The following is a 16,267-nucleotide window of genomic DNA, read 5'->3' as shown; positions in this document are numbered from 1 at the left end:
CCTAATGACCTTCTTGTTGGCTAAATACAACACCATGTAAACAAAACAATGCCATTGAGTGTAGCTGTAGGTGTCAATACTTTTTATTGTTACAGCGAAGATCCTGTTATATTACAGCAGGTACAATTAAAATCCCAATAAACACATTAGGCTAATTTGCTCATAGCAGTAAACAATGTTGTGATCGATATTATTGTTCTGCTTAGCGGTAACGCTGTCTTTTGTAGGCTGGTAAATGTGTCTCATTAGCTGTGGAAGTAAGAAATACCGGATACCTATCATCTACTAAACCACCTTATTCTAGCAGCAAAGATCAAACATCAGCAGACGAGCTTGCATGTCTCAAGGCCTACTTTGCTTATGTCTCCAGATAGGTGCAATCAGATTCTGCCATAATCCATGGAACAGATGTACAGTGCTTACCTAGTGCATTATTCTGTTAGGACATGCAGTCCGCACAACGGTAAATTTTATTCTGATACAATAATACAATGATACTTAGTTACAAACTATTATATGGTAGAGATGTGTGCGCTAATGATGTACTGTACATACCGCGGCTTACAAGGGACACTATGTAGACCAAAGTAACACAGGATCCACTAACATTTATGGTGAATATTTGTTTTAACCTCAGCTGACTGGCTCGGCCAAATGCCCCCTGCACCAGCTGTTATTTTCGGATAGGCAACCATCAACCTACAGACACCTCTTTGAGCCATGGTGGTTGCTTAACATTACCCATTGCTTATCTAGTAGTAGAAGCTATTGTTCCAGACACAACTGCCCTGCTCATCCAATCGCTGGCGGAGCAGGGTCTTGCCTCAGTCTATGATTTGCTGAGAAGGCAGTTCTTAGGACCCAGGAAAGGTAGACTAGAGTATAGCAATCAACCATTGTCATTATACTACATTCACACGTCCTGTCAAACTGCCTATGGTCGCAGACAATTTTAAGAACCCTTCAAAGGAATGCAGTCATTCACTCGATTCATGCCGTGACCCCCACTGCGAAAAAATAGGTCATGCGGCACGGATCGCTCCCCAGTGCGCCCGGCAGCAGAGATGACAGGAGTGCAGAAGACAACTACTCGCCTACTCCCCCCGTGCTGGTCAACATGGGAGCCGGATGGCACGGGGGGGAAAAGGCAAGTAGTTGCTTTTTGCTCTCCTGTCTTCTGCACTCCTGTCATCTCTGCTGCCAGGCGGCAGGGGGCTGCACTTCTGTTGGGGGATCTGTGCCGCGATCCTCCTTCTGTCATTGTGGCACGGATCGTGGTGGTGGTCCCGACACGGATCGTGTGAATGAGGCCTAACAAAGGTAGCCTAAACAACATGGCATGCCCTATTCTCCATGGCCAGTCTAGAGTAGTGGTCATAAATTCATAGACTATCTACTCTGTTACAATGCAGAAGCTGAACCGCCTGTCCCTCACTCTTCATGGCACAGGAGATCTTCATGGTGCAGCTTTACACAATCATCTCTTAGCCTCTAGTTCACCAGTACTCTTCTAACTCATCTACTTCTTCTGCAAGGGACAACTTGCAACCTGATGTCCAAGCCTCGGGCCTATTGTACCACTATACAGGTGAATGGAATCTTTTACTGACCCCCTTTAAGGGTTGTCCACATACACGACTGGAAAAAAACCTTATCCTTTTATTCCCTTCCAATGCTTCCACCATTCAGCATGGTGCAGCACATTCGTGCCTCCATGTGCAATCTTCCACAGCACTAGGCTTTTGGGGGGGATTTTGCCAGCATTTTTATTTCTCCCTGTGGATAGCAACCCACTCTTATTCCTGTTACCAACCACAGCAATGTCAAGAATCATGATGAGTAACTCCTGCAATCAAGAGTTCACATATGTACAATATATATACCAAATATATTTACCAAAAACATATATCCCAAACACATTTTAAAACACATTTAGGGACACTGCTGCTGCAGGGAGGGGAACCCTCTCCTCACATGTGACGGCAACCAAGGGCCATTTCTCCCTGCTATAAGAACAAGGATGTCCATACACACGGGGACCAAGCATACTGGACAAGGTATAAAAAGGCAGTCGGACAGAACACTGAGGGGTGTCCTCACTCACCCCTCTAGAAAAACAAAAACAAAACTATGTTCACACAAGCATCATGGCTTCCAATGCTTCATTACTGAAGAGACTGAAAACTGACAGACCCCTTTGACTCTTAAGTACAATAAAATACTTTTGTATGTTTTTTTCAATTACAAACATTTTTATTGATCAACAATATGATATTTTTTATGAGATTTAATGTAATGGAGCTTTAATATAACAAGTTTATTGAAAGATTGCTGCCATCCATTTGAACTTGAAAGCATCCCTGGAATCTATGTTATCACTAAAATATTGTACTGTAATCCAGCTAAGAAAACAAAATCATTTACTTATAATGTATGATCTGTGGCAACAGAAAAAAGCATTATAGATTTCAACACATATTATGTGAGATGGTTGAAGATGATGAATGCTTTTATGGTTCAATGGTTGGAAAGAAGAAGGAGTTTTTCAGTGCAAAGACCTTCTTGCTTCTTTGGATTGAAAAGTAGGTTAAACGGACCACACACAACAAAAGTTCTCAGTCCCTTACCTGGAACCACTTCAAATAAGAATTTCCCTGGACTTTCCTCATTGCATGGATGCTCCACTACTCTGTTCCCAGGCAGAAAGATGGTACCCTAAAAGAAAAATTAGACAATATTATAATTTATAGAAATATAGAAGAAGCGATTGGCACTGCCAGGTATGCTGGGTGTCAGTACAGGGTGATGGGGGGTAACAAACAGGTCAAAGTTAATAGGGAGCACACTCTCCTATGAACAGGTAGAACATACACAGTATCCCAAAGTGGGTAGATGAATAGAGGGGGCACTCACCATGGCTGAACAATCCTTTATTCTTCTTAGTTTGGCAGGTATAATAAAGTATTGTTTAACCATGGTGAGTGCCCTCTTTATTTATCTACCAACTTTTGAATATTATAATTTATTCTGCATTGTATTAGTGACCAGTCCATCTTTTTGGGGCACAGTCTATGTTGAAGAAGTAGAAAATCAAAATTCTGCTAAAATGAAAGTGCCCCCCCCCATCCCGTGCTAAGGGCCACACATTCTTCTTGTTTTTGTTGTATATGGCCAATATAAAGATACAAACTATGTGACATGACAGATTCAAGAGGGACACTGTTTGTTTCTCTACAATGTATTGTCATTTAACAGTTAATCGAAAAGACTTGATTATATTGGTGCTCATATTCCATATCGCTATCACACTATTTGTTTCAATCTTTAATATTGTTTCAAATAAATATATTTATATAAGATATTAAACCTGTCAGAACTGAAAAGGTAAAGAAGAGACATGGACAGTGGACCTTAGGCTCAGCCCCGCCCACTGTCCCTACCTACTTGCCTCGATCTGCCCTAGGCGGCAGCAAGTAACTGGCTGATGGTCCCTGGCCTGGATAAGTGTAACAAATAATGAAGACAAGACGTACAAACACAATAAGAAGGGTCAACAGTCTGGGTCCAAAGACAGGAGGCATATGTCAGGGCTGGCAGCAAACAAGAGTGGTCAGAGTACTCGGCAGGATAAGATTAGCAAGATAAGTAGCAAAGACAAGAGAAGCAGGCAAGAGACAAGGCTCAATAACCGGCAATGAATAACTATCAGGCACACACTATACAGGAGACCAGAGATCCGGCCCTAAAGATGATTGGACCAAACATCTGATCATCCCTGCAACACCTGAAGCAAAAGCAAACAAAGTAACTAAAAGGCTATGTTCACACAACATCAAAAAAAGAGAAAAGGTGTCCGCTTTTTCTATTTAAAAAGACGTCTGTTGCGATTTAACTGACTGCAATGCATTGATGTCAATGGGATGATAGATGTCCAATGCACACAGTAAATAAAATGACGGATGTTATTTGCATGGATGTCAAACTAATGATCAATTATTAAATTAAATGTCAATTATTTTCGGACGTCTTTTGCAAACAGCGGACGTTATTTTTTGTTGTTCACACACAGTTTTATTTGTATTAAAGTATTGTAGTGCCACTGAAAATTTATACAAATCACCAAAAAACACTTATTACGGGAAATGCTTATAAAGTGCTTTTTTCCCTGCACTTACTACTGCATCAAGACTTCACTTCCTGTATAACATGGTGATGTCACGACCCGACTCCCAGAGCTGTGCGGGCTGTGGCTGCTGGAGAGGATGATGGCAGGAGGATGCTCAGTGTCCACCCAGTGCCCTGTGTCCCTCAGTGTCCCCCTGCCATCATCCTCTCCAGCAGCCACAGCCCGCACAGCTCTGGGAGTCGGGCCGTGACATCACCATGATATCCAGGAAGTGATATCACCATATTATCCAGGAAGTGAAGCCTTGATGCAGTAGTAAGTGCAGGGAAAAAAAGCACTTTATGTGCATTTCCCGCAATAAGTGTATATTGGGGATTTGTATTACTTTGGGGGGCAATACAATACTTTCATAAAAATTTGCCACCGGACTTTTGCTTTAAAGACACATCCAAAGGCCAATTAGTCCTCCTGAACTAGAATAATGTACCAACAGCCGTCACTGTAAGGACAGACGGCCAATACTCAAACTATCAGACGTCATTTTGGACTCAAAATGATGGATGTCATTTTAAAAATAATGGACAAGAAACGGGAACATAACCTAATAGTGCCAGAGAACTGTGTTGTGGAGTCTGTCAATCACCACACAGCAAGTGCCGGAATCAGACCGTGTTCAGACAGGGCGCAGACAAAATACAAATACCATGCTGAATCATGGTAAAAACTTACGAACCAAGGACAGAATCAAGGTCCCAACAGGTAAATTCCTATCAAAACCAATTTTTTTTAACTTGATGAACTTACAAAAAATGACAGCAATACCTCTAATATAACTCCTGCCTATGAGAGTGTCCAGTATGGCTTACTGACTGTCAGTGCCTCACAGTATGTGTACAGCCAGGCCTTTACAGCCAGTTCAGCTCCTTTGCGGCATTAGAGGGTAATATTTCTAGGTAGAATAACAGCCAACAAGTAATGAAACAGCTTTGATCCAAGCATTTTAAACTTTAAGTGACAAATAAAGACTGAAGCATGCCAAAGATAACAGGCTCAAGTCATGTCTGGCTGCCTATATTTAGTTATCACTCTTTCCATTCACCATCGGTGCATAGTCCAGTTGTTCCCGACTTAACAGATGGCTGGAATCTGGGTTTTGTCATTTCTGCCAAGTTCATAACAGATGCAATAATTGTGGCAGGTGGCTGGATTCCCATTTGCTTAGCATAAAATACTTTTTGGAAGTTTTTCAATGACAAACATTTGACCAGACCAATGAAATCAGATATTATATATGAAGTTTCACGCACACTGGAGCTTTGATATACCACATTAGGGTGCGTTCACACCTACAGGATCTGCAGCAGATCTGCAGCAGATTTGATGCTGTGTTCAGTTATTTAAATGAAATCTGCTGCAGAAAATCAGCTGCAGATCCTGTAGGTGTGAACGCACCATTAATGGGGAAAATGTAATCATTTGAACTTATAGAAGAATCTATATAATCTGTACAATCTATGTTATCTCTTAGACATTGTATTGTAAAACCACTCATTGATTCAAAGCTTTTGATTATTGGGCAATGATTGTGTGAGATGGTTCCAGATACATTAATGGTGTTACAGATACACAGAGGGAGTATTCTATATGCAGAGGCTTTGGTAGCTCATGATATGACAGATTCTTGCAAGAATGAAGGCTCTTAAAGGGATATTCTGAGTTAAATAACTTACCCTCGTCTGCCCCGTAATCTCCAGAATGGGGCTTTGACTTTGAATAGAGCACATGTGCCATCTCAGTATTTGGGTTGCCAAGTGTTGAACAGTATTGTTAAAGAAATATGTGCAGTAGCGCAAATATTTAAACAGTTTCAGAGCTCCCGGCATCAACATTTATTATGATGTTGGGAGCTCCAAAACTGTTTAAGGATACCTTAACAGTTAAGGTAACCTCAACACCTCAAATTAAAAAAATGAAGCAGCCATACTTACCTGTCCGCGTTCCTCCCATGCCTTCCAGTGCCTGCTCTGATTAACGCTTAGTGACAGCCTACTCAGCCAATCATTGGCACAGAGTGTTGCACAGTGGCAGTGTAGTGATTGGCTGAGTGGGCTGTCACTGAGTGAAGACTTAAAGCAGGCACCAGAGGACATCGGAAGGAGCGAGGACTGGTAAGTATGGCTGCTTTAAGGTAGTCAATTACATTTTTTCGTCCTAATTTATGTATATTTTGTTCCTTAAAGGGAATTTTAAACAAAATATTAAAAAATATTGGGAAAAAAATATAATAGGTTAACCAGACATCCTTCCCTCTGCCCAACAAGGGGCACCTGGATAAATGCTCGACTCTCCCATTGATTTAAATTGGGCCTGTTACTCAAGTCGAGCACTCAAGCATTGAAAATGCACTTGTGTACTTGAGCACTCGTGCATTTAAAGGGGTTGTTACAGGGTGTGGGGAAGATGTCAGTGACATATACTTACCTTTCCTCCACTGTTTCCGGGTCCTGAATAACTAACTTTGCCACTGCTGATTTCAAAATGTTCGGCCATTCCCATAAACTCTATACTGGTTATATAGCCCCGGCAGCATAGTAAAATATAATTTCCCGAACAACCCCTTTAAGTGTTTGATCAACTCTATTGAACAGTGTAAGGATACAGTATAAGGCTATGTTCACACAGCGTAAGAGACCGGGCATTCCGTGGCAGAATGGCCGGAATGGCTGGTCTCTGCAAAGATCATCCCGGCTGGTTTTAAAGTACCGGCCGGATGATCTTTCCGGCCACAATGTTCTGTTGTGGGCGCATCAGCGTGCGCCCACATCAGAACTCTCATAGCACACAATGAAGCCAGCGGCCGGAGCCGCTTGCTTCATTGTGTGAACTGACATGTCAGTTCTTTGCGGTGCCGCATGGGATCCCGCCCGGAGTGTATACTAAGAGTATACGCTCCGGCCGGAATCCCGTAGAAAAATAGGCAGTGTTCCACTCCGTACAAAGTACGGCCGTTGTTGCCGATGGCAACAACTGCCGTACTTTTACGTAGTGTGAACAATAGCCAAAGGCTATGTTCACACTACGTATCAGACCAGCCGTTCCAGAACGGTAACGGAACGGCTGGTCTCTGAAAAGATCATCCCGGCCGGTACTGCATCCGTGCGCGCCCACATCAGAACTTCCCACAGCACACTATGGAGCGTGTGCACTGACAGGGCTTTCTGCAGTCGCTATTCACCATGTGTATACACCCCGGCCGGGATCCCTTCAGCCTGCAGCACTACGTACAGTCTGTGGAAATCATGCCTATTGAGACAACGGCCGTGATTTCCACGGAACTTACGTAGTGTGAACATAATAATAATGATTTTAAGTTGCAGATATCGAACTACAAAGGACCACTGCCTATATGGAAGGAATAGGGGCAATTGTAACCCATCTAGCACCATTGCAGGTTCAATGACTTTGTACTGTATGTCCATCATGGTTGATGCTAATATATACATGTGATGCATTGTCACAGTCTGATATGGCAGAAAACGTCTTCTTCCCACCGATTTCTCAGCACATGACTGGTGACATATATGAAGAGCCTCTGGAAACCAGTCCCCGTCTCCATCATGGCTACATCTGTTATTTGCCACTTTCTGTAAAATACAGGATATGTCCCCGTAGCACCTGGAAGTATGATGCGACCTCATCTCTCCTAGTCTCCATAGTTACCTGATTCTTAGACAAAATAAAGAATATGATGTTGAGTTTTTCACGCATTTTAAATGAGAAAGTGAATGTCACAAAGCTTCAAAGCTTCCTATTAAAGTCTAGTCCGCTCGCTTTAAAAAAAAAAAAAATTAAATATATATATATATGTAATAAAACTAAGAAATAATGTTTCTAGCAAGTGTGGAAATGTTGTCAAGTGATTTTCATAAGAAGTGGCCACTTTTCTTACTAGATTTTGTAAGTGTAACTGCATTCTATTCTGTTTGGCTGTAATTTGTAGTGTAGGGGAGGCATATTATCACTTTTCCCAAGGAACTTACATATACAGTACTGTGTCCTGCAATCTGCATACATTTAAGCAGGGGCGTAGCTAATGTCTCTTGGGCCCTGGTGCAAAAGGTCAACTTGGGCCCCCCTTCCTCAACCAAGCGATGCTATTGGTATATCTCAAGACCAATATTACCAAATTATACTAGTATATAGGAAATATTATGACCATACATATTACCGCCGTACTGTTACCACTACCACTACTATCACCACCATATTGTTACTGACCAAATCCAGTATATTAAATCCATGAAAACACAGTACCAGATTACAAGAAAGGCCTCCTTTTACCTGGCGGCCGAAACGCGTTGTGTTTCTTGAATAAAACTCTTATGGAATAACCACGCTATTCTGTGGTCCACTGAGCACCAGCGCCCTACACAAGCCGGAATCCCTATGGTCCTGTAGCCCGCTGCGGCTGGCACACTACACTATCATCTCATCCAGTCATATAGAGGTAGTCCCAGCTATACACAGGTTCTATACACTATATACATTACACTGAAGTTATATTTAGTGACTCACAAGGGAGTTCTTGCCTTTTCATCTTCTTCTGCCCTGGGCCTTTATGAGAACTTCTCCGAGCCACAAATCCACAGAATCTGCCAGACAGACATATTAGACTCCTCACTCCTCACCCTCTTCATCTCTCTACAAACTGCACATCTGTATTGGCCCCTTTGTGCCCTCATTTGGTTGGTAAACTGACTGTATGTGACCCCCCTTATAGTATATGCCCCCCTCTATGTAGACCACTATAATACATGCAAGTTATCCCCCTTATAGATGGCCCCCATGTTGTCCCCCTTATAGATGCCCCCTGTATTATCCCCCTTATAGATGCCCCCCCCCTGTTATTCCCTTTATAGATGGCTCCCATTATATCCCCCTTATAGATGCCCCCCTGTATTATCACCCTTAAAGATGCCCCCCTGTATTATCCCCCTTATAATGCCCCCTTGTTATCCCCCTTATACATGCCCCCCTCTTATCCCCCTTATAGATGGCACCCATGTTATCCCCCTTATAGATGGCCCCCATGTTATCCCCCTTATAGATGCCCCCCTGTTATTCCCCTTATAAATGGCTCCCATGTTTCCCCCTTATAGGTGCCCCCCAGTATTATCTCCCTTATAGATGCCCCCCTGTATTATCCCCCTTATAATGCCCCCCTGTTATCCCCCTTATAGATGCCCCCCCTCTTATCCCCCTTATAGATGCCCCCCTGTTATTCCCCTTATAGATGCCCCCCTGTATTATCACCCTTATAGATGTCGCCCTGTATTATCCCCCTTATAATGCCCCTGTTATCCCCCTTATAGATGCCCATCCCCAGAAGCACACACACCAGTGAGCTCAGTGTGCGCCGGAGATGCTACTCCCGGCACAGGGGGCGCTTGTTATAGACGCTCCTTGTGCCAGAAGTACTTCCCCAGCGCACACTGAGCTCACCAATGTCAGCCTCTTGTGATTGCAAGCAAAACACTGCTTGCGGTCACAAGAGGGGGAGGGAGTGGTAGCGGCCCGATCGCGGCTGAGACCGATGCGATCGCGGTCGCTACGCCACTGCATTTAAGAAATTATTGTGTAATCACACATTCATAAATTTTAAGTGTCCTTGGCTATATTATATCTAATACTTTCTTAGGTTATGTTCAGCCAATCAGGGGGCAGCACACTGATGGTCTGAGCTCCAGGAGACGCCAGGAACCCCAGCAGCAAGCTGGAGCGTGGACCCGGTAATGTTTGTACCCGGTCGCTTGGGCTTAAGGGGGCTGACTTTTACATACTCACAGAGGTACATCCCACTGTGAGTATGTGCGTTAACCCCTCGCCGCCCGGGGGGGTTAACGCACATACAGCGTAATGTCAATCCCACTGAGAGTATGTGCTCTATAGGGATGAATGGGACTGGATCCGCAGCCGATCTTGCTGCGAATCTGCAGCGTGAAATCCGGTAGGTGTAAAGGCACCCTTAAGAAGTATTCCAGCGGAAAAAAAAATATCTAGGGTTCTAGAAGTCTAAATTCTTACTCTATTTTACCAAATTCATAACGGTACCTTAAACCTCAAAGGGTACCTGTCGCAATGATTTCCTGTGCAGATTGGCAAGCAGTTGCGGTGCAGTTCTCCCCTTTTTTTTAGCAAGTTTATTTGTAATGCAAAAGCTGCCTAATGTTTTATTCATATGCTTACAGCCAAGACTTATATCTAAGATTCTATCTAATAAGATATGACAGGTTTCAAAGAAGTTAATAATTATATAATTTTCTTTTCCGCTGATATCTTTTATGTACTGTATGTCTTGCTGGTCTTTTCAGACATCTCCTTTCCACAGTGCTGAAATGCCTGTGAGACCTGCACAATTAATGAAAGAACAGACTTAAAGGTTTTTTTTTTTTTTTTTAAATCAACTGGTGTCAGAAAATGCCAGAGATTTGTTATTTACTTCTATTAAATAATCTCCCAGTACTTATCAGCTGCTGTATGTCCATCAGGAAGTGGTAGAGGACAGTGCTCTCTGCTGCCTCCTCTGTCTGTAACAGGAACTGTCCGGAGCAATGCAATTCCCCATAGAAAACCTCTCCTGCTCTCCAGACTGGAAAGAATACATTACTTCCTGCAGGACATACAACAGCTGATAAGTACAGGAAGAATGAAGATTTTTTTAATAGAAGTAAATTAAAAATCTCTGGCATTTTCTGGCACCAGTTGATCTGAAAGAAAAAAAATTATTGGTCGGTGACAATGTCTGCAGCCTGAAACTGGCAGCTCTGATATATGCATAATCCTGCTGTCAGTTTTCCATTAAGGGTAGTGAGAAAAATTGTATAGTATATAGGAAACTGCAATCACACAAATAGCTGTTGTCCCATGATTGTATGCAGGAAAGTAGGCTACGCTGTGTGTCTGGTTGTTACTTTATAGAAACATTGGCTGCTGCTAAATGGTGACAACATTATGTGAAAAGTCCAATAGTCCCTAGTAAAGTTACAGTTTCTTCAGAAATGCACAGATAATCAATGGAAGCCGTGATTAAAGTGAATACATCGGCAGAAAATAAACTATTGTTTATTGATTGTATGTTAAACTATTTTTTATGTTTCTACTTTTCAGTTTTACTATTTACAATATATTTTAAAATAATCCTAAACTAAGCTGTGACCTCCTGTTCTGTACAGATCACGGTGCAGTAGTGCCCTCCTTATCATCACAGACTTACTTACTTTGACACCAGAATATAGCTTACACACTATTCACAATAGGTAAAGTTTACAGCTCAGCCTCCCCCTCCCTGTACAATAATGCCTAGAAAACAGGGTCAGCCCCAGACTAGTGTGCCTATGTCCATGGGGTTTGCAGTATAGCATTTCTTTAAATGTGGTTAAAAATAACTCAGGTAAGATAATCCTCCCCAAAATTACATACAAAAAATGGAAAGAAAAAAAAATTACAATCTAAAAAAAAGAAACGGATAAGAAAAATGAAAATGTTTTTTTTTTATTTTTATTTTGTTGTTCTTTTTCTCCACTGACGCCCCTCCCCCCCCCCCAAAAAAAAAGGGGGGGATAGGGATATATAGGGTAGTTGATATTTTTTGTTTCTATGCTAATAGTACAAATTTATGTCTGGTAATGTAGTTTTTTAAAAGAAAAAAAATCTAGGTGATATTCTCTTTAAATTGGCACTGTCATTTAGAAAAACCTTTGACATGGCATGGAGGATAGGAAAAAAAAAGATGAGGGAAAAAATAATAATAATAATAATATAAAAAAGAAAAACAAAATAAATACAATAAAAAAAATACAAAAATTGAAAAACAAACATGAAAAACAAAAAATTCTAGTTCTCATTCTAATCTAAACTATGTGATATGTTCTCTTTAAATGGGCACTGTCATAGGGAGAAGTCGAAAGTTTGGTTGAGATCTCACTGCTGAGACCCTCACAGATCAGAAGCAGACCATGCTACAAGTGTGGCTTGTTTGATCTACTGTAGGTGGCTCGGGCAGCAGTGATCAATCTACTGTAGGTGGCTCGGGCAGCAGTGACCAATCTACTGTAGGTGGCTCGGGCAGCAGTGATCAATCTACTGTAGGTGGCTCGGGCAGCAGTGACCAATCTACTGTAGGTGGCTCGGGCAGCAGTGATCAATCTACTATAGGTGGCTCGGGCAGCAGTGACCAATCTACTGTAGGTGGTTCGGGCAGCAGTTTTTCGATCAATAACCCCATGAGTAGGAAACTCTAAAATGCAAAGGACTTAGCTTGTGATCCACTGGGATTGCTACATACTAGCATTCTAATTGCATCCTTGAATAATTTGTTCTGAGAAGAATAAACTTTAACAGATCAGTTTTATACTTTAAGACGTCTTGGATCAATTCATTCTAAACCATTTACATGACCATAAAATAATCAAAACAGCTGCTCCCATATTGGAAGCTGGGCTTGGCTCCAGAACAAACCAAACATCAGTCTCTTTGGGCTCTCCTTTAAGGGTTTCTCATTCAAACATAGATGGACGCAAGTTTACAGAAGTTCCTTTGGAATTATCACTGAAGGACACACCCTGAGGCTACACATTTTTTTATCATAGTCGCCAATTTTTTGTATATTCCCAAACCGCTAGAGTTAATTGAAAGGTCCAAACACTGTTGTTATACTCTTTTATTCCTTCTATACGACACTGCCCATGACTGTCTGCTATATGTTCTTACACGGTGCTCATTTTGCAATGTATCATTTCTTTTACAGCCAATATATGTCATTTTTAACTTCACAGCCCCTATAAATCATTTTTAATTAAAAACTCAGCTGCCGGAGGGTATTTAAATTGAGTCTTTAATAAATTTAATAAATTGCTTATTTGTCACGTTTTACACATAATTCGTACTGTGCCAAAGGGCACCCAGCGCTGTCACCTCTTGTGCCAAAGTGCTTAATGCGGCGTTTGGAATCCACTTAAGCTGCAGGACAAATGTGCCAGAAGAGATGAAGTCACTCATATAAAATCAAAGTGACAAAATAAGTCTGTAGGAGGAACACCTGCATCTTTGTTTAAGCTTTACACGAAGGCTGATTCCCACATGCCATTAGCAGCTAATGAGTGAATCTTGCTCTGATTTGCAGTATTAATTGCTCAGATTGTCACTGCGTCAGGATCTAACGCACTGATGTAATCACTGGCCTTGTGTTCAGAAACAGGTGACTAAGTAGCACCACGAATAAACTGCTCTTTAACTTATTTATTCTTCCGACCTCATTAGCCGATCTGCTTGTATATTTTTAAAGCTGTACACACTCACTGATCCCATCCCACTGGTCACGATACCATAAACAAAGTTGTTTTACATTATGAATCACTACCACTGGGGTTCTCAACAATTCAAACTAAACAGTATTAGGCTATGTTCACACCGATTGCAACAGGCGTGATTAATACGAAAATATACTTGCCAATGCCGCGTACTCCGGACGGAGTGTATACACATGGTATACACTCTGGGCGGGATCCCTAGTGGCGCCGCAAAAAACTGACATGTCAGTTTTCTGCGGCCGCTATTCATTGAATAGCGGCCGCAGAAAACCCTGTCAGTGCACACTGTGGAGCGAGTGGCTCCGGCTGCAGTACCAGCCGGAATTATCTTTTTTGAGACCGGCCTTTCCGTGACTCTCATACTGTGTATAAACATGGCCTTAAGGAGATTTCATATGGCATTGGTACTATGTGTTACAAAAAAAAATATTTTTAGTGTTGTCAAAAATTTTAAAGAGGATGTACCACCAGGTACGTCCTCTTTAACCTGAAGCCACAGATCAAACGGCCCCGGCACGGGGAAGCCGATGCCGCGGTCCGTTTTCCGGACCGAGGCCTGGTTCCTGTGCACGGCGCCGTTCTATGCACCAGAACCGGCCGGTGCTCAAGCACTGGAGGCCGGCCGGCCGGCCCCCAGTGGGAGGAAATTCCCTCCCCTGTATGACGCGGCTCCATTTATTCTAAGGCAACGGCTTCCCCGTGCCTGCGGCGCCGCCGTTCGATCCGTTGCTTCAGGTTAAAGAGGATGTACCTGGTGGTACATCCTCTTTAAAATCAAATTTGAAATCAAATTGTTGGAAATATTCAGTCCACACTGTAAGCTGATGATATCCTGGAGACGAATAATATGGTGATCACCTGTAAATTTCCTTTAGTTTAGTTAAAGGGGTATTCTAAATTAGAACACTTAGGTAAGGATTAACTACGACCAACATCTCATGTCATTCTTAACTGGGTTGTCCTGGACAATATGATAATCGGGCATCCTGCAGGGTTGCATGGGACATGTCAGTAATGTATACTTACCAGTCACACTCTCCTGCATCTGCCAGATCCTGGGTCGCCCTCCTTCTGCTGCTGCCAGTGTTTTAGCAATATCATGTGACGTTCCACTCCCTCTAGAAATAGCCAATCAGCATAGACAGTATTAAACACTGGCAGCAGAGTAGAGATGGCTGCCTGAGATCCAGCAGGTGCAGGGGAGCGGGATAGGTAGGTACACATTACTGACACCCCAAGCAGAATGTACAAACGCTGTGACATCTTAAGAACGGAGACATAATTTGTTGTTTCGAGTGGCATTCATTGTCTATGTTGCTGCAGGTAATAGCTGAGTACAATAGAACGGCAGCATCCACTCAGAATATCCCTTTTAGAATTCCAGTCTTTCATAAAACCCTTTCGTAACAATAACAGAACATGTTATAAAACACTAAAAAGGAATAATTTACATAACTATCACTAGGTGCTCACATACATACAAACAGAGCATATACATCTACTGGCATGTGTCAAGAAAGTGTTTAACTTCCTGCTGAAGTAACAGAAAATTTGTGGGTAAGCTGTTCATGCTTTCTCCCCCTCTTCCCCCCTCCCATCCGAGACAGCTGATGTAAATACGATGCCCTGGCCCCTAGGGGCCACTCCGCAGTATAGATGGACACTGCATAAACACATGTAAACAGCTACCTGGACGGCTGTATCTGCACTCTGTAATGCTGGAAGGGTTAATCACAGAGAGGTCATCAGCAACTTGATCTCCCGATTATCCCTCCCGGCATCACAGACTGTAGAGACAGCCGGCCAGGGATGCTGTTTACATGAGTCATATTGGAAGGGTGGGGGGAGAAGGGACATCAGAGTGGAGATGGAGAGAACACATCACATTCAGTTTTCTGTGTCTTTAGAAGAAAGCAGCAGGGGCAGAACTGGGGGAAGGATACTGAAAAGTTAATAACAAGTATGGGAAAAAATTGTTGGTCTCCAAGAGGGGGTGGGGGGTAGGGGGTTGGTTGTTGACATGTATTTTACTTGACCGGAATACACCTTTAGGCTATGTTCACACTACGTAAAACTACGGCCGTAGTTCTCGCCGCAGAATATTTGCAATAGGATCCCGGCCGGAGCGTACACACATCGTATGCGCTGCGGCCGGGATCCCATGGGGAGCCGGAAAAAACTGACAGGTCAGTTCACACAGTGAAGCAAGCGGCTCCGGCGGGAAGCTCTGATGCGGGCGCGCGCTGATGCGCCCGCATCAGAGCTCCGCGGCCAGAAAGATCACCCGGCCGGTACTTAAGACCTGGCTGGGGTCAGGGAACGGCCGGTTGTTCATGTAGTGTGAACATAGCCTTAAAGCAGTGTTTTTCAACCAGTGTGCCGCGGCACACTAGTGTGCCATGACACATGGTCGGGTGTGCCGTCCCCCTCACCTACTGGCCCGAACATCCCCAGGTTTCTCTCCCCTCTCATCCCCATCCCTGCTCACCTTCCCTGAGATGCTCGCCCCGGGTGCCGTCCCCCTCACCTACTACCGGACGCGCTCCTCCAATCAGGGGAGACTGGGAGCGTGGTGCGCTGCGGCGGGCCGTAGCGCACATGTTGATTGGATGCGTGCATCACGGCCCGCCGCAGCGCACCACGCTCCCGGTCTCCCCTGATTGGAGGAGCGCGTCCGGTAGTAGGTGAGGGGGACGGCACCCGCGGCGAGCATCTCAGGGAAGGTGAGCAGGGATGGGGATGAAACGGGAGAGAAGCAGAGGGGAGAGAAACC

At 43.4% G+C, this 16,267-nt stretch overlaps 1 protein-coding gene across 2 annotated transcripts in view; it reads right to left on the bottom strand.

Moving 5' to 3' along the window:
• Positions 1–16,267, bottom strand: part of ARHGAP24 (Rho GTPase activating protein 24) — a 536,725-nt gene that overhangs the window by 203,522 nt on the left and 316,936 nt on the right. For both annotated transcript variants that reach the window (XM_069978214.1, XM_069978213.1), the window contains one exon: positions 2,628–2,715. In XM_069978214.1, coding sequence (XP_069834315.1) covers positions 2,628–2,715 — 88 coding nt within the window. The remainder of the gene's footprint in view (positions 1–2,627; positions 2,716–16,267) is intronic.

This window comes from Dendropsophus ebraccatus, chromosome 7 (genome assembly GCF_027789765.1).
Source record: "Dendropsophus ebraccatus isolate aDenEbr1 chromosome 7, aDenEbr1.pat, whole genome shotgun sequence".
Lineage (NCBI taxonomy): Eukaryota > Metazoa > Chordata > Amphibia > Anura > Hylidae > Dendropsophus > Dendropsophus ebraccatus.
This window is presented reverse-complemented; position numbering and strand designations above follow the sequence as displayed.